Source organism: Oryx dammah, unplaced genomic scaffold (assembly GCF_014754425.2).
Source record: "Oryx dammah isolate SB20612 unplaced genomic scaffold, SCBI_Odam_1.1 HiC_scaffold_10, whole genome shotgun sequence".
Lineage (NCBI taxonomy): Eukaryota > Metazoa > Chordata > Mammalia > Artiodactyla > Bovidae > Oryx > Oryx dammah.
In genome coordinates, this window is record NW_024070194.1 from 46,649,022 (window position 1) to 46,668,170 (window position 19,149).

At 42.5% G+C, this 19,149-nt stretch overlaps 1 protein-coding gene across 3 annotated transcripts in view; it reads right to left on the reverse strand.

Annotated features, from left to right (window-relative positions):
* Positions 1–653: 653 nt before the first annotated feature.
* ODAD2 (outer dynein arm docking complex subunit 2) overlaps positions 654–19,149 on the reverse strand; it is a 162,122-nt gene continuing 143,626 nt past the window's right edge. For all 3 annotated transcript variants that reach the window (XM_040248019.1, XM_040248017.1, XM_040248018.1), the window contains one exon: positions 654–2,192. In XM_040248019.1, the coding sequence (XP_040103953.1) occupies positions 2,079–2,192 (114 nt within the window). In that variant the 3' untranslated portion in view covers positions 654–2,078. The remainder of the gene's footprint in view (positions 2,193–19,149) is intronic.

Consider the following 19,149-nt stretch of genomic DNA (forward strand, 5'->3'; position numbering starts at 1 on the left):
TAGCTTACTGTATCTGTTCCCACAAGTTCAGTTTCCTTTAAAATGGTACTGTTGCTCTCATTTTATGTCTTTAATAATCATAGAAATGAAGGTCCCACACTTGTACATGGTAAAGGAACTTATCCTTCTCCACTACTCATCCAGTTCTCTTTGTGCTGCTGCAGATGTTTGATGGTTTGTTTTCTATTGCTTACTTCCCTTCTCATGCATGCATGCTAAGTCACTTGAGTCAAGCCTGACTCTTTGCAACCCCTCTGTGTGATTCTTCAGGCAAGCTCTCAGGAGCCTCTAATTCCAAGAATATGTAACAATCTTAAAATGATGGCAAAAGCTTCCTTTAACAATAATGTAACAATAATATATTTATTCATTTTCTATAACTGTCATAATCCATGATTTCTAGATGTATTTTTAATATTAGTGAAACACACCTAACCAGTGTCTTTAATAATATCTACTGTTGAGAGTTTGAGGATTTACACTATTATTTAAAAGGCTTCCCTGGTAGCTTAGATGATAAAAAAAATCTGCCTGCTATGCAGGAGATCTAGGTTGGATCCCTGGGTTAGGAAGGTCCCCCAGAGGAGGGCATGGCAACCCACTCCAGTATTCCTGCCTGGAGAATCCCCATGGACAGAGGAGCCTGGCCGGCTATAGTCCATGGGGTCGCAAAGAGTCTGACATGCGTTTGAGGATTTACACTATTATTTAAATTCAATTCTTTGTTAGCATTGATACCATTTCCTTGTTTCTATTATCCTCTTTTATAACCTCCTTTGAAAAGCAATAAAGATGAATTGGTGTTTTACAAAATCTTAAAATTCTCAGAACTGCCTTACCTTTTTATCGGAGAGTCTAACACCAGGATAATTTTCATCCTGTATGGGGTTTTCATTTCATACAAATTATTTACATTTAATTCAATTAAGTTTACGATCTTCTCCAAATTATGACAAACATACACAGTACTTCATATTTTTCGATAAAACCTTGCCTGTTCTTTAAAGCGTGAGATTGTCGGTTTACTAAGTGGATATACACGAAGGCGTTTTCCTAGCTAGTTCTAGATGGGGGGACGGTTAGTTCCCAAACATTGTAGCACACCATAGTTACATATGTGATTCTTTTAAGTGGCTTCTCATGTTTCTATAACTTGATAAAATGCTATTAATCCTTTGTAGCCACTTTTTAAAAAGTACTTTGTATGCTGAAAACAAGTTCACAAACTCCAAGCAAGTTTATGTGAAAGTAATATTATCCTTGTGTTGTGAGGTGTGCTTACATCAGCATAAATTAATTCTTTCAATAAAAGTGTTGGTGTATCCTGTGAGGGAAATAAAACATTTCACTGTTTATGCCTGGGAAATTCAAAAGTGAAAATCTCACTCAGTGCTTATGTTTTTGTGATTTGTGTTATCTGGTACAGTGACAGTTATACGCTGTCTTCTCAGATGTTGGATAGCTTTAGGAGAAACTTGGAATGACCTCAGGACATTCGCTCTCAACCCAGCTGCTGAACTCTGAATTCTGTTCCATAACCGTTCGTCAAGTCAGCACATCTCAGAGCTCTCCTGTGGGTTGCCAGTGATCAAACAAACAAAACTATAGTGACAGGACAGTTAGACTGGTTTAACAGAAAGGGAGTTTTAAAGACATTCATGGATGACTATAAATACACACAACGGGAAGACCATATCTTTTATTAAAATCACCACAAATACAAAAGCATCACTGAAATATATATATATATATATATATATATAAGTGTATATATATATATATATCTGTATACATGTATACAGCTGTATACATGTATATATATTCTCAAATTCCTGAAAAATTATCACAAACATATTGGGTTTATGTGTCACCACATGGCATATCCCTAAATTAGAACAAAAATACCCATACAATTTTGAGATGAATCACATTCTCTGCATTTCTAACTTCCTGTGTTTTGAGTCAGACAGTTGTTTCTAAAGGATCTGCTATGAAGTGTTTCCCAATTTAGGCTTCATGGCTCTGGGAGTGACATGTACAGTGTCGTAAGATTTGGTAGCTGTCATGTCCATTCAGGTTCAACTGTATCTCGCCTTTTCAATAGCAAGAGCCAACCTGCGGATGTTGGATATGCAACCTGCAGCAGCTTCCTGGAGTTCCTCATCAGGTGACCCAACCATGTCCAGTAGAAGCTGCCACACATGGAGGGAAGAGGGGGAGGAGGGAAGCAAGAATAAAAACATTAATCTAAACCTGTAAAGCCAGGCTATAGAAACACATTAAATATGAAATATTTTTTAAGTCACCAAAAAAAAAAAAAATCCTAGAAATTTCATGACGGCAAAGGTAAATATAAATGGTATTTAATCGGATGCAGGAATCTCTCATGAAATTCTCATGCTTTTTATTTTTTAGAGCTGAGCAAGACTGAAGCTCCAATACTTTGGCCACCTGATGCAAAGAACTGACTCATTGGAAAAGACTCCAATGCTGGGAAAGACTGAAGGCAGGAAGAGAAGGGGACAGAGGATGAGATGGGCATCTTATCACTGACTCGATGGGCATGAGTTTGAACAAGCAAGCTCCAGGAGTTAGTGATAGACAGGGAAACCTGGCATGCTGCAGTCCATGGGGTCACAGAGTCAGACATGACTAGGCGAGTACGCTGAACTGAACCTGTTTCTCCCTTCTTTCTTTGGTCATCTGACTTTTTCTGCTTTGGAATTTCCCTTGCATCCACTGTAGATCTTCTACCTCCTGGGACAAGCCAGCAGCATGTCATGCCTAGACTGTTACTGTATCCTCTTAGACTGAATCTCTCTTCATTCCAGTCTGCCCCACCATGTCATGACCTAGGTAGGTCAGTCCCTTAATAGAGACTTTCATTGACTCCAGGGCAACTAACTAGAGGCCAGTCTCCTTACCTGTCCTTGAAGGATTTCTGTGCTCTGGCCTCAGCCTGTCTTGTTGGCTGTTCATCTTTCTCTATGTCATCCTGTACTCCAAGGTCACACTTTCCCATTTCTTTTGCCTTAATCAGTGCCGCTGCTGCTGCTGCTGCTAAGCCGCTTCAGTCGTGTCCGACTCTGTGTGACCCCATAGACGGCAGCCCACCAGGCTCCCCCGGCCCTGGGATTCTCCAGGCAAGAACACTGGAGTGGGGTGCCATTTCCTTCTCCAGTGCATGGAAGTGAAAAGTGAAAGGGAAGTCGCTCAGTCGTGTCCGACTCTTCGGGATCCCACGGACTGCAGCCCACCAGGCTCCTCTGTCCATGGGATTTTCCAGGCAAGAGCACTGGAGTGGGGTGCCATCGCCTTCTCCGGATCAGTGCCACTACTTTACCTAAAATGCCCTCCTATCTCCTCTTTCTGTTGCCCACCTTTCACGACCCAGTTAACTTTTCTACAAAGCCTCCACCGATTTCTGCCAAACAAAGTGCCGTTTCTCCCTCATCGGAGCTCTCAGTCATTTACTCAAATGCCTATTGCTTCATTTACATCTGCCCTTTTCCGCAGGTATTTGTATTCATGCTTTTTGTGCTCCTTTAGATTGTAAACTCTGGAAGAATCTTATACCCTATATATATATATATATGTATGTATGTGTATATATATATATATATATATACACACACATAGAATAGAGAATCTACTATATACTGCTTGATACAGAGTAGATGCCAAATAAATATCAAATAATTTAATTAGAACTTTTAAGATCTATCAATTATAAGTCTAGCTAATAGTTCTGATAAAAGACTTAAAATGTAATTTGAATTAACCATTTTGGACGCTTTACCAGCTTGCGGCTCAACTGGTAAAGAATCCACGTGCAATGTCGGAGACCTGAGTTCAATCCCTGGGTTGGGAAGATCCCCTGGAGAAGGGAAAGGCTACCCACTCCAGTATTCTGGCCTGGAGAATTCCATGGACGCACAGTCCATGAGGTTGCAAAGAGTCAGACACTTTCACTTTCACATATGTGGATAATGTCATAGAATGAGGATATATTGATAAGCAAAGCAATATTGTAAATAAAAATATTGTGAAACATCTTAAATATGACAGGCTTAGAAGCCTGGCTTTTATTCTACAGGGAATGAAAGGAAGTTATTGAAGCACTTTAATCAGGAGAGTGATGTGGTCATATTTGTATTTTAGAAAGACAAATTTTATGGACTGTGGAGGGGGAAGATTGATGAGTACTATAGTACATCAGCCCAGAGTGATATGAACTGAATAAAGCAAAATCAGTAATAGCATAGACAGAAGGAATTCAAGGGATATTTAGGAACTAATTTATTCAACACATGGCCCAAGGACAGTTGGTTATCCAAATGGAAGAAAATAAAAATGGTACTTTCATATCACACATAAACATCCATCCTAGGTAGACTGATGATTTAAATAAGAAAGCAAAACATGAAATGTTTAGGAGGCTGTATACAAGACAACCTTGATCAGGCTAGGGTACTGAAGGCTGTCTGGCCTCTCTATTTCTTGACCCCCCCCCCTCCCCGTCAATGGTCTTCACCACACTTGAGCTCCCATTGCCAGAGTCACACCCTGGTTCTTATTTTTCAGCAGTCTGAACAGACTAGCCTCCAAATTCTCTTACAACAACTTCTTCCCCTCTGATTTGGCCACTGAACTTGTTTGTTCTTATCATGACCTCCAGTCCATTGGCCTATATGCTTTTCCTTAAACCATGTCCTGTCTTCACTTCCTCCCATGACCAGTTTAGATTCCACAGTCCATCTTCTCATTCTCTTACCAGTTTCTTAAACCTCCTCATGACATCCATCCAACAAAATCATAATCAACTCTGTCTTCCCCACGCCCTCAGCTCATCAAGCCCTACTGGGGATGATATGTGCACAACAAAGCAAATGAATTCATCATAAATCCAACTTCAGCTGGGTTCTCTCACTCCCCAGCAATCTAAGTATGTCTCTCTCTAATTAGGTTACTTCCGGTTCTTCTCAATGCCTATTTAAAAATCCTCCTTCTTTTCTAATTGCCAACTCTTCCTCAGCAGACAGCTTGTCAGGGCTCCTTTACAAGCTTGCCAGAAGTCATTAGACAGGAGTGGTTCCAACCAAGTCTGCAAACATCCCTACATCATGGGGCTTCCCAGGTGGTAAAGAATCCACCTGCCAATGCAGCAGATGCAGGAGACACAAGAGACATGGGTTTGATCCCTGGGTCGGGATGATCCCCTAGAGTGGGCAAGAGCAACCCACTCCGGTATTCTTGCTTGGAAAATTCCACTGATGGAGGAGCCTGGAAGGCCCCAGTCCGTGGGGCCGCAAAGCTTGGGACATGATGGAACGAACACACGTGCATGATGCTACATTGAAAGCTTGATTTCCACAAGCAAATGGGATGTAGAAATAGTCTTGTCTCCAAATGCCCAGCATATGCTGTGTAAGAAGTTGGAGAGAAAGAGATCTGCAAAGACCGTCTACAGAGAATTCACCTAATGCCTCCCTCCCAGGGCCTCTGCTCTAGTCTCTGTCTTTCCTTCAATGGGTTTTTGTTGTCATCGTTTTTAAACCTGGGGAGAGGTGAAATGAAGTTCATTACTCAGGTGGTGAACCCAACTACCTGAGTAAGGAACTAGACAGCGCCCTTATGCTGTTCAGTTCCTCTTTGGAAAAGGGTGCATCAAATAGAGGTCAAAGTCAGAGGCGCTGAGATCATAGCTGCATGGATTTGTATCCTGATTCATCCACTTACTGGACAAGTTACGGAACCTTTTGGTTCTGCCTTCTCAAGTGTTTAATGGGAAGATGGGTCATCTGAGGGTCACTGGGAAGATGAAATGAGACAGGACACACCTTTAATAGAAATGCTTTTCCACCTGTGTTCATGGGCTCTCTATATATCTTTTGATCTTTGTATCTGCCCCTTTCCCTCGTCCCATTTTGTGTGATTGTTTCCTGAGCCTTCTGTGGATCCAAGTGTGCCACGTATGAAAGGAAAACTCAAACATGTAAAGAAGCACAGGCAGGGGGAGTTTATGCCAGCAAGGGCAGAGGACTCCTTGTGTGAGAGGAGAGAACTGCAGGCGGGGAAGCAGAGGAGGGAGGTGAAGGAAGGAAAGAGCTCCCTCCCACCCTGTTTTGAAGAGAGCTTGGGAGTACAGGGGTTATTTGGGGAGCAACTTCAGAGAGAGAGAATGCTGAGTGGAGTAAAGGTAGGAGATTTTTAAAGAGCTTCACAGTACATACTTGTGCTCTTCAGCTTCAAAGACAGTGAAACTAGGGTACCAATTACTTTCACTTGCTCCTTGCCTGCCAGGCTTCTGTGTCTAGGACTTCATGTCCCAGTCACGAATGGACCGTGAGGAGCTTGGCTCTATACAGGTTACACATTCGAATCCCATAAACCCAGGGCCTAGGACAAGGTTAGGTGCTCCGTAAATGCTATCCATTATCAAAGTGATGACTTCACCAGGTCTGAAGTCTGGTTCTGGCATTTACTCTTTGGAGCCCAGCCCTGGTTAGTCTGAGGGTTAGTGTGAGAGGGACAAGGGAGCAAGAGTTTTGGCAGTCTGCCCCCATCAGCACTTTGCTCCCGGGGTACCAGTGGTCCAGGCTTCACGTGGCATCACCATTGCCCCCGCTGCCTTGCAGACTCCCTTAGAAAGCAGCCCCTCTGGCTGATGCCTGTCAGAAATAAACCACTGTTTTGCCCCTCCTCCCCCCAGACCTGGTGGTGGTTCTGTGGTTCCCTCTTCAGATTTCCTAGAGTCAGAGGCATTTATTCCCAAGCCCTTGATGCCAGTTACATAATGTCATATTACATAAACCAATGAAGGGTACATGTGAAACGTCTGGCATGCTGTGGGCACCTGGGTCTTTGATGGAGCCCACGGTGTGCTTGCTGGCTGTCCCTGGAGTCTTCCGGACAGGTTTTCTAGAGGCGCGTGCACCAGACCGTCACACACATTATGTCAGAATCCAGTGTTTCCTCAGTGCTGGTGCCCTTTATGACTCAACTCCATACATGACATTGTTACCTAGCTTATAGTCCTGAGTTCACCAAAATGACTCCTACTCTTTGTGGAGTTAACTTTCCCTAAGTTTCTTGCACTAAACATGAGGTTTCCTTCCACATCCAATAATGGTGGTTACTGAATGTTTAGCCTAACAGCTTGATCAGTGGAGTCCAGCAGTCCAGACTTTTAAATGACTAAAAGGTAGACAGGGTTGAAAGTTTTAAAAATAGATGAAAGGAGAAAAGTATGGCTTACAAAGGTACTTGTGGTGGGCAGTGAGAGCGGCTTCCTTAAACAGAACTTCAGTGACTCACTGGCCTCAGGCCACAGCTTACCTAACGTTTGTACAACGTGAAATGATTTTATTAGCTACCAAGCTTACTCTGTGCCAGGCACTGGAATTCTTTCTTTATTGGTTAATTTTATCCTGCTCTGGCCATTTTCCTTAGCCAGGAACATTCTCAATCAAGGGTACAGAGATGGAAGTGTAAAATTTTCTGCATGCTAGAGGCCTGGAGAAGGGCATGACAACCCACTCCAGCATTCTTGCCTGGAGAATCCCACGGACAGAGGAGCCTGGCGGGCTACAGTCCATGGGGTCGCAAAGAGTTGGACACGACTAAGTGACTAAACACAGAGGTATGAAGGGCTTGACACCTGAGAGGCATTTCTAGGGCCCTCTTTTGGTGATGCTGCTCTGTGAATTTAAGTTCCCTAAACTTTATTTTGTTCTCAATAAATGCTACTCATTGCATTCGTAATATACCCAGAGGCTCTGCAGCTAATGCTGCTTCACAAATTGTTTAAGGATGTGTCACCTTTCACAAACCACTCTCTGAACAACATGTGCTGGGTATGTGTCTTGGTTTCCAATCAGGTTCAGGAATAGAGGCTTTTATTTTTCTTAGGAGCTTCACAAGCAAACTAGGCCATCCAGAGAAATGCTTTCAAATGGCTCTAAACAGCCACATAATGGAAACTTAGGGCAAAATCTTGCATTTGAAGGGCAGCTAACAGAAAGTAAGGAACGGCATGACTAACACACAAGGCAAGGGGAAGTGGTATGCAATTCTTCGCAATCATTAATTAACAGGAGTGCTTCCTTAGGAAGAGGGCTTCCCTGGTAGCTCAGGTGGTAAAGAAGCCACCTGTAGTGCAGGAGACTCCAGTTCAATCCCTGGGTCGGGAAGACTCCCTGGAGAAGGGCTAGACTACCCACTCCAGTAAAAAATCTTGCATTTGAAGAGCAGCTAACAGAAAGGAAGGAGCACCATGTTTTCAAATCACTAACACACATGGCAAGAAGGTGGTACGAAATTCTCTGTGATCATTACTTAACAGGAGTGCGTTCCTAGAAAGTGAAAGTTGCTCAGTCGTATCTGACTCTTTGTGATCCCATGGACTATACAGGCCATGGAATTCTCCAGGCCAGAATACTGGAGCGGGTACCCTTTCCCTTCTCCAGGGGATCTTCCCAACCCAGGGATCGAACCCAGGTCTCCCGCATTGCAGGCAGATTCTTTACCAGCTGAGCCACAGGGAAGCCCAAGAATACTGGAGTGGGTAGCCTACCCCTTCTCCGGTGAATCTTCACAACCCAGGAATTGAACCGGGGTCTCCTGCACTGCAGGTGGATTCTTTACCAATTAAGTTATCAGGTAAGCTTCTTTAGGAAGGAGAGATGCAAATTGGGTACAAGTGATTATGGAAGTGGTATGCACTTTTTTCTGGTATATATTTTTTGATTTGTAGACTTTTTCCAACTATAAAAGCATTTAAAATATTATGAGAAGGAAAAACACCTCAGGTTTACTTTTTTGAAGTGTTTGTTCCTTTCAGAAACTTTCCTCGTTTTCACCTCCTCCTCCCCCAAACACACCCAGGTCTTACATTTATTGGCAGTTCCATATATGCGCTGAAGGAAAACCAGCTCCCTTGCTTCAGAACTTAATTGCACAGAGCGCTTTAAAACATCATTCAAACACATAACTTTTTACAGTGTTGGCGTGAACAAGAACAAGGGGAGGGGCAACGAGAGTGGTCTGCGGACTGGGCTCACGCGATCGCTTCCTCCAGTGGCAGAGGCTTTGATCACAGGCACAAACCCTTGGAACACAGCTGTGACCTGAACTTCACATCCCCCTTGGAAGGCGAGACAGAGGTAGCAAGGGAACCCGTATCTGCGTCCAATTTCTGCTTTTACATCTAACAGTTCATGACTTTTATATAATATTTCAGTTGCATGAAAAGTATGTACCAATTTGAGTGATAACAGATTTTCTTGTGGTTTGACTTGACATTGTTTGGGCAAACCCAGACTGGAAATAGGAGTGCTCATTAGAGCCAGAGGAGCCCTGAAATACCTGCATGCGCACCGAGCTCAGCGAGTTTTCCAGGCAGTCCTGGCATTTCTAGAGCTGATCTGAACCCATCTTCTGTTATCTGTTTACCAGGCAATGAGGTGACGTTTGCACAACCTGGGAAAGAGCAGGGCCTTTGGGTCATGCCCTGCAGGCCCCGGGGCCCCCAGGATGTCCAGGCAGCTGGGCTCTGCTGCAGAGGCTCCCAGTGGACCCCCACCCCCACGCTGAGCCTTGGTAATTCATTTCATATGGCAGCTCCTCAGAGCCATGGGCCTCAAAACACATTTTACATTTGATGGTGGGGGCAAATCTTCGATTCTCTTTGGTCAGTGAAGTGAAGCAAGGAGTTTGCCCTTTTGTGGTGTCTGTTTGCCTCCAGGAAACAGGAGTGCATGCCCTGTGACCTGAGATCCACATCCACACAGTTTTGGAGGGGTCTGTTGGTTCCGTCTAGTGCCCTTTCTGCATAGAAAACATCCCTTCACGCTGGAGTAGGCTTTTCCTCTGGTTTTTCAAGTTGTCTTTTCATGAGCCTTCCACTACAGAGTTTCTGTGCCCAGAAACACACCACACCACACCACACCACACCACACCACACCACACCACACACACACACACACACACACACACACACACACACACACACACACACACACACACACACACACACACACACACACACACACACAGAGGAATACTACTCACGCATAATAAAGAATGAACTTTTGCCATTTGTGATAACATAGATGGGCCCTGAAGGTATTATGTCAAGTGAAATAAGTCAGAGAAAGACAAAGACCATACGATTTCATTCACATGGAATCTAAAAACAGAATGAACAAACAAAAACTTATAAATACAGAGAAAAGATTGGTGGTTACCAGAGGGGAAGGGAGTTAGGAAGTGTGTGAAATGGGTGAAGTGGGTCAGTTGTTTGATGATGGACGGCAGCTGGCGTTTAGTAGTGATCTCTTTGTATTGTATACAGATGTTGAATTATATACACCTGAAAGTTAATGTTATATACCAGTCTTTCAATAAAACAGGGCAAAGATCGAATATGCAGAAGTTAGCGGAAACAGCTAAAGTCAGAATTTCCAGCTTCTGAAAAAGACAAAATGGGGTCATGAGTGCAGTGGATGGGAACAGCCTGGAGAAGAAATGCTGAAACGCCAGAGAGATGTTCACACTGAACGTAGCTACAGGTGAATCTGTAGGTGTGGGAAGCTGAGGTAGTTACAGGTGTACATTATAATTCAATGTCTGTATACAATACAAAGTGATCACCTCCAAAGGCCTAGTTACTTAATACATAGACTTATAATTTATAATTTCATGTAGAAGTATTTTAAAACAATAAGAGACATGTACTTTTCAATAGAAAACAATTACCTTAATTATATAAAGGCATTTTCAATGGAAGGATTTTGTTTTGGTTTACAGCTTTGCTCTAGGAAATAGTAAGAATTTATAAAATCTGAGATAAATCTATAAAACTGAACCTTAGCAAGCTAAGTAAGAATTCTAAATTGTTTAAGATTAAGGCCAGGCCAAGAATCATCTAAATATAGAGATATTAAAACGGATGAAAATATTCCATAACAATATAGTCCACAATAACATAACAATATAGTCCACAATATTCCATAACATTGTTGCTGTTCAAGGACTTATGGTATAGCACATGGAACTCTATTCAATATTATGAGGCAGCCTGGATGGGAGATGGGTTTGATGAGAATGGATACATGTATACACATGGCTGAGTCCCTTTGATGTTCACCTGAAACTACCACAACATTGTTAATTGGCCATACCCCAAAACAAAATAAAAAGTTTAAAGTTACACACACAAAAACATGTTGTTGTTCAGTTGCTAAGTCATGTCCGACTCTTTGCGACCCTATGGACTGTAGCCTGCCAGGCTCCTCTGTCCATGGGATTCTCCAGGCAAGAATACAGGAGTGGTTTGCCTTTTCCTCCTCCAAAGGAACTTCCTTACCCAGGGTTTGAACCCTCATCTCCTGTGTTTTAGAGTCAATCTAAATTCTTAATGTTATCTTGTTTGCATTTATATGTATCTCTAAAAAACTGGCACATTATTAGAAGGAATTCAAAATTAAAAACATGTTAGTATTTAAAAATACCTTACTGGGTTTGGAATTCATTCCTCATAGGAGTAAACACGGAAAGATATCCAAAAGAAACGAAGCCAAAGATTTGAAGAGGGGGAAAAAAAAAACCTTTAGTTAAACCACTTTCCCAACTTTATTTTGATTTCTTTTTAACTTTCAGAAGCAGATTAATATGGAAAAATAAAGCACAAGCCTGGAGGAAAGAGCCACAATTTTTCTTCTTCAGTGTCAAAGAAATAGCTTTCCCTGCTCCTACTAAATTGGAACTAAGCTCATAAGGTTGAAAATAAATGACTAATTTCTTGGGAAATAACCTTAAGTGAAAGAGTCTTTTGGCCCAATGACTGCTTTTCTTAAACTGCAGTTGACTTAACCTCGTTCTCAAGGCCTCCTCTCCCTTCTTTCCATCTCACTCTGTCCGTATCAAGTGACCTTAAAAGTCAGTCTCGTCAATTGCTACCCATCTCGGGAATGTTTTCCTTCTCTGATACAATTTGTGGGCAGAAATAAGTCAAAAGTGATTGTGCGCTCTTCATTTCTCTTTTAAAACCTTATCTCTGATGTCAAAGATCTTTAAAAAATGGAACCGAAACAATATTACCACAAAATTTCACAGACATTTTCACCAACTCTGGAAAAAACCATGATTACCCTCTAAAATGTTTTAATGCATCACTAAATGTTAATTTTCATCTTCTCCTTTTGCTAAATTTATACAAAATGATACTTCTTAGTCTCATCTATATAAGAACCTCAAGTTTCAGTGAAAGAAACAATGAATTTTATAACAGAATGATCTCTTCCTCTTCTGGCAACAACCCTGTTCATTTCAGAGCCCATCTTGCATTACTTTTTACCAACTTTAGCTGTTCAGAACAGCAGGGCTGGCTCTAAGCACGGTATCTAAGCCAGTGATTAAATTTTTTTTTTTTTCAGCAGCAGAACTCCTTTCCTTTCCTTAAAAAAAGTTTACTGAGTATTTATCACGTTCATTGGAAGGACTGATGTTGAAACTGAAACTCCAATACTTTGGCCACCTGATGCGAAGAGCTGACTCATTTGAAAAGACCCTGATGCTGGGCAAGATTGAGGGTGGGAGAAGGGGACAACAGAAGATGAGATGGTTGAATGGCATCACTGACTCAATGGACATGGGTTCGGGTGGACTCCAGGAGCTGGTGATGGACAAGGAGGCCTGGCGTGCTGTGGTTCATGGGGTTGCAAAGAGTGGGACATGACTGAGTGACTGAACTGAACTATCACTGAATTGCTGAATTAACAATGTATAATCTCATTTCTAGGCATATTCAGAAGCAAAGTTTACAAACACTTATCATAAAATATTAATAGTAAGTAGCAAGAAAAATAAAATTTTGTTAATCCTGGAACTATCTTGCAATATTAATAAGAATATTTAGGCCTGAAAGTTATTGGTACAAACTGGAATGATGAAATACATCTTTACCAAATGCAGATGCATTTTCTTTTTGTATTACATATATCTCCTCTAATTTTTATTAGCAGTGCCTTGAGTTGGGAGAAATTTTAACATCTAGATGTACCATGTAAAAGTAATACCTATATAATTTTTTGAAAACTGTTTCAGTTTAAATGGAAGCATTCCTTAGCTGTGTAATGATTCTTAGAATCTTTCTTTTAAATGTAGTTCTCAAAAAAGGATAAATACATTAAACTCTGAAAAGTTTTGATATATTTTCTGGCACATCTGCAATTGGTTATCATAAACTTTAAATGACTTAGTAATTTCTTTCTTAATACATAAATGAATTTATATATACTCTTCTATAAAGTTCTGGAAAGACTTAGGAACAGAAAGTCCTAGGAACTTTTAAAGAGTAGGAGAACTCTGTTCTTTTTTTCTCCCCAAACAAAAATTCAACTCTGCTATGAAATTCACAGGTACATAAACATACTATGTCAGGCAAAATGGAACATCAAGAGGAGACGCAGGCTGTGGGTTCCTAGAACTCCTCCTGTTCCCTCTTGCTCCCCATACGGAACCTCAGGATCTAGACAACTCATCTCCGAAACCCTTGACCCTGTCACCTGTTCATTTCCATCCTCACAACAGAACAGCTCCCTTTGCTGCTCACTGCACACACATCTTCCCAGTCCACACTCACTCCCCCACCAGTTGCCCCACCATCCTAAAAACGGTCATGCCCTCAGTTCTGATGGTCTCAGCTAGACAGTTTGGAAAGGAATAGTTTAAGCACACCCCTGGCTCAGTTTTAAATGAGTGACAGACTTGCCTTATGCTTCTTCGATTTCAAAATTTGCGTTTTTAGGCTCAATCTTTAGCTTACAAGATTTCAAATTATGTACCAAAGTGATATGTCTTAGGCAGTACAAATGAAAGAGCTGCATCAAGGAAGGGCTTTGGGGCCTCCCTTGAAGTGATACATATGGAATGTTGTTTCTGTGTGACTTGAGTCAAAATCCTCCTGAGGAAACCCAGATGGACCTGCATCTCTGAGCCTGCTCCAGGACCAAGCCAGAGCTCCTAATCCAACATGTCAATATAGTCATCCTTTCAATCTCACTTTAAAGTCAAGGTGGAACCCAGGTACTAAAGTAGTTCATTTGTGTCAATACTTATTTTGTGTTAATCTAGCTTTCTTCAATGTGTATCTTACATGTCTGGTAAGATTTTCCTTTTAATTTTCTTCCCTCTCACATCTTTTTGGCTGTGATGAGCACAGGTGGGCAGGTCTTTGTTTCCTTGGCAACCAGAAAAAGACTTGGTCACCTGCAATGTGATGTGAAAGGCACGATGAGGGAGTCATGCGCTAACCCTTGAGGAGGGTAGGGGGTGCAGAGTGAGCCAAGTGGTGGATGGCAGTCCAGGAGAGCAGCCCTTCCTCTGCCCCATGTCCTCAGACTCAGAAAACAGGTGTGGGCTGTATCTCTCCCTTTTACAAAGCAAAGCCTAAGAAGACTCAGGCAGGCTTTTCTCAGTTCATCACCGAGTCTCTATCAGAAATGATGTTTCCCACCCCTCCTACCACAGAGATCCAGAAAAGGCAGGGAGGCTGGCTATCTCTCAAGGAGAAAGGGGGTAATAATAACAATGACCAACATTTCAACCAGCAGTTAGTACTCACCATGTATGAGGCACCATCAAAGTGCCCTGTGTGTACTAATTCATTTAATGCTCTCAACAAACCCAGAGTTAAATATTATTAATATTCTAGTGTTACAGATGAGGAAACTGCAGCCCAGTTACAGAGCTTGGGAAAGCAAGGATTTGAACAATTAGATTCCATGCTTCTACCCATTATGAACACTGCCTCCTTTGGCATGAGTGTCCATGGAGAAGGAGCTGGTCTGGCCTGGTCCCTGGACTCCTGGTGCTGGCATTCCCCGAGGCCATCATGCCCACACCCAGTGCTGAAATCTGTAGTCACAGTCAGCTGCCTCTACTTGCAATGATCCCACTCAGAGGCGCCTCTTTGTTTCTGCGAATGCTCCCTGTGGGTCCCCTGCAGACCAAGTGCAATCTGTGGGGTCCAGGCCCTACCAGAGGCTGACCTTTTAGACGTTTGTCTGCACCGGTGGTGCATCATCACTCTGGCACCACGTTGACCTGCAGTATGCTTAGAGCTTCTCCTGAAGACTGAACCCCTTCCTTTCATCTGCGTATCCTCAGTGGCTATGACAGTCCCACATAGTTTTAAAGTTATGATGCTCTACATATTTCAGCTTCAGCAACAAATGAGGCTGAGACGGTTTTGAAATTACTCCTCTGATCCTTCCAGTCATACCCATTTTGAAATGTACTTGAGCTATTTTTCTCTGGTACAAGAGAAAACTTGTCAGTCACTCTTTCCACTCTTTTGGGCACAATGTATGAATCTCTCTGGTTTAATATTCCTAACAGCTTACTTGCGTTCACAGACTGTACTGTGTATGTTGTTTTTCAAAGTGTTCCATAAGATTCTTCCCAATACTGACCCTGGGAGAATGCTGCCAAGGACGGGTGCTTCCTCTGTCTACTCTGCCCCTCGTCAGGTTTCTCACCCATAAAATATCCCCCTGCCCCCTGTGTTGTTCTGCCTCAAAAACACACACAACATTTCTTTTCAATTGCTTTGGTGTAGAACTTTGTCACAAATGTCCTAGAAATCTACATAATGACCAGTTTTCTCCTTTTGGGGGCCATCAAAGAGTCCATAAACTACCTGTGAGCACATTTCAAGCATTACCCAAATATACAGAACCAGAAATGCTCATTTTCCCCCCTCCAGCCTTATTGCTTCACATGTAGGGCAAAATGACTTAATGATGCATTTCAAGAGGATACAGTGTGAATCTTATTCTCCATGAGCCAATGGTATGTTAAAGCTCTCATGCAGTAAAGCTGAACATCTCTTTTTCAGCCTGTCAATTTATTCTGACACAAGCCGTTGCTGAGAAAATCAAACTAACGAACACTAGAGGAATAACTAACATAAACAATTTTAAAAAATTATTTCAATAAAGGTGGAGGGTATAAGAAGAAAGTATCAGGGCAAATGGCTCTGCCAACTTGGCAGTGGCAGGTGGAGTCTATGATGAAATTTTTACCTTAATGCAACAGAATAGCTTTCTCCTTTGCCCAACCATGATTTTGAAGCTTTTCATATACCACAAAATACATAATAGAGGGCAGTTAAAGTCACTGTGCACCCCCAGCTACACGACCATGGCATATTTGCAGGTGACTGTGAGGTGCATTCCCAAATATGGTGCAATGCCTTCTAAATTTACAGTCTGATTTCCTGCTGCCAGTTATGACTGCCAAATGCTTCTGACAGTGCGGCCAGTTTGTGGTGTCCCTAAAAATCATCAGCAATTTGAAAACATTAGCACCCGGCAATAGTCATACTTTGCCATCATTGCCTGTATTTATCACCTCACTTTTCCAGGGGACAAATTGAAAAAAAAAAATCAAAGAGAAAAATTTTCTACTCAAGCAGCAGGGAAAAATACAGAGTTGGAAACCAAGTGCATTAGAGGAACTCAGCCCTTTTCTACATTGTCCATAAATTAAACAGTTTGAGCTCTAGGGCTTAGGTGGCTATGGCGAAGAAAAATATTATAATATGTTTCCCTCTGTCAAATCCTTTTCACTTGGTCTCCACATTCGCAGAATATTTGGATATTTGGATATTACAGTTATGTGGCATGACTGAAAATGCAGAGAGGTTCATTGCTTCATTGGACAAATATTTACTATTTAATATTTCTGCTGTGTGGCATGAACCATGCCTGGAAATGCAGAAGTGGATGAGATAGGCCTGGCTTCTGTCTTCAGCAGCCGTGGTCCCCTGAGACCCACAGTCCCATCATGATAGAAAAGAAGCGATGCACAAGTCTCAGGAGATACAGATGGGGGCAGAGGGTAGGAGGAGATGTCCCTGAGGTACAAGAGGGAGTCTGAAGCCTGAGAGATGGATGTGGAAACACAAAGTGTGGTGCGGGGGCCTGAAGGGCACTGCAGGCTGAGGAAGGGCAGTGGGGACACCTATAAGAGATGTGCAGGACACAGACATGTGACATCCAGCTTCTACCCTGCCCTGCTCTCCACTTGTACATCCTGGCTGGTGGCTGCCTCCAAGGGCATGTTTTTCTTCACACAAAAGTAGCCAGAGCTTGCCAAACCATGTCCCATGAATGCATTACTTTGAGTCCAGGATAAACAGTTCTCACAAAACAACCCCCAAACCCTAACCCTAACCCAGTTTAGTGGTTTAAGCAACCTAGAAGTTTGTCTTCCCTTGTGTAACTCTGCAAATGGTCCAGGGCTGGTAGCGCAGCTCTGCTGTCTTCAACATGCTGGCTAAACTCTCAGTCTAAAGCTGCCTGAGTGGCCTCCACCCCTCAGCCATCGAGTTAGGAATGGGACCCAGGGATATGCATGCATCCTTGATGTACTGCAAGAAATACGAGTTGCCCGCATCACTTCCTCACACGTCCTGGGCTGGAGAACTTAGTCACGTGGTCACAGTGAGGGTCAGGGGAGGCTGAAAAACGTGTTCTGTGCTGTGCTGAACGTGGTGGGGGAAGGAAGAGGCAAGATGGTGGCAGAGAGGCAGGCAAGACTCAGGTTATGCAAGGTCTTGCTCAAAGGAAAGGTTAGTGTTATAAGAAGTGCTGGGACAGACTTATGAGAATTCGCTTGCAGGAAAGGCTGGATGACGGTAGACACAAGCTAAGGTTCCCAGTGAGTCTCCCTTTTAATTATCATGTGTCTTTGTTCAGCAACAATCCAAATTCTGCATTCAGAGGATGCATATCTGAGTCACACAGCCTTGAAGGAACTACTTGAGAGCTTATGTTTCAACAGAAAGGTTTTGGTGGATACAGACAGAAACCTGCAATATTCTGTATTATTCAGCTTTCCCCTGTCGTGACTCTCGGACATGCCCCAAGTTTATGTACAGTCCCAGGTCCCAACAAACCACACCCCTTTTAAGGTGCAGCGGTGACAGCATTTGTAGATAACAAGTGTGGCCTGCACCCTGGCCAAGCCACAGGAGGACCAACCCACTCTCAGGGGTGGCACAGACCTGCCAGCCGCCTCTCTGAGGAGCATCTGATCCTGCCAAGGGTACAGGATCCGTCCACATGTCACTCAGCTCCTCAGGAGAAATGCTGCAGGAAGCCAGCATCTTAGATTGTGTCTACACTGAAAACCCCAAGGCTGAGGACATGAGAGCTGCCATCTGATCTGGTTCACTGCACAAGAAGAGGATCTGGTTCCCAGGAAGAGTGCTTTAGATACCTACCCCACCCCCACAGCCTTCGCCAGTCAAAATTCTGCTCCTAATAAAAACAGCAGCAGCATTTGAATGTACCCCCGGCAGGCAGGCTCTTAATATATACAAATCTCTCTATATATACTCATTCTTCTCCTTTCATCCTCTCTGTAACTCTCTGAGGAAAATATCATCATCCTTCTGGAAGCAGTAAGGACAACTCAGGGCATCAGGGTACCTTGGCAGCTGTACCCAAACCAGGACTCAAGCCCACGTCTAGTCTGGCACCAAACACACGCTCATTTCTCTGCATCCTGTGTTATTTATTTAATGGGTAGTTTTCTCCCTCAGATTCATCAATTTTCTAAATTGGATTAATGAACAACCTTTGGGATATCTGTCTAAATTACACCTGTATATAGGATATCATGGATCTGAGCCACCTAAAATGATTTTTTTCCCAAAACCTATCTAAATTTGCATAAAATCACTGACTATATCCTATAAAAAGTTCTCACTCTGGCAGAATGTTTTGTGGTAGCTTTAGTGCCTACATGCTGTCAGGATCCTTCAATCATTCTTTTTTATGACAGGCCATCACTTCTTTTAGGATTTCAATGAATATGAAAAATATGGGTAAGCCATACTTGGTTTGCATTTCCCTGATGACTAGTGGCATGGAGCATTTTTCACATGCTTGTGTTTGCCATCCATATGTCTTTGCTGAAGTGTCCAGAAATTTTGTGAATTTTTAATTAAGCTGTTTATCTTCTTGAATTATAAAAATTCTTTATGTAATTTGTATAATACTTTTGTCAGATATGTATATGTATATATGCATACACATACTAGTGGCTTTGATTTAATTATTACAAGGGTTAGCAATT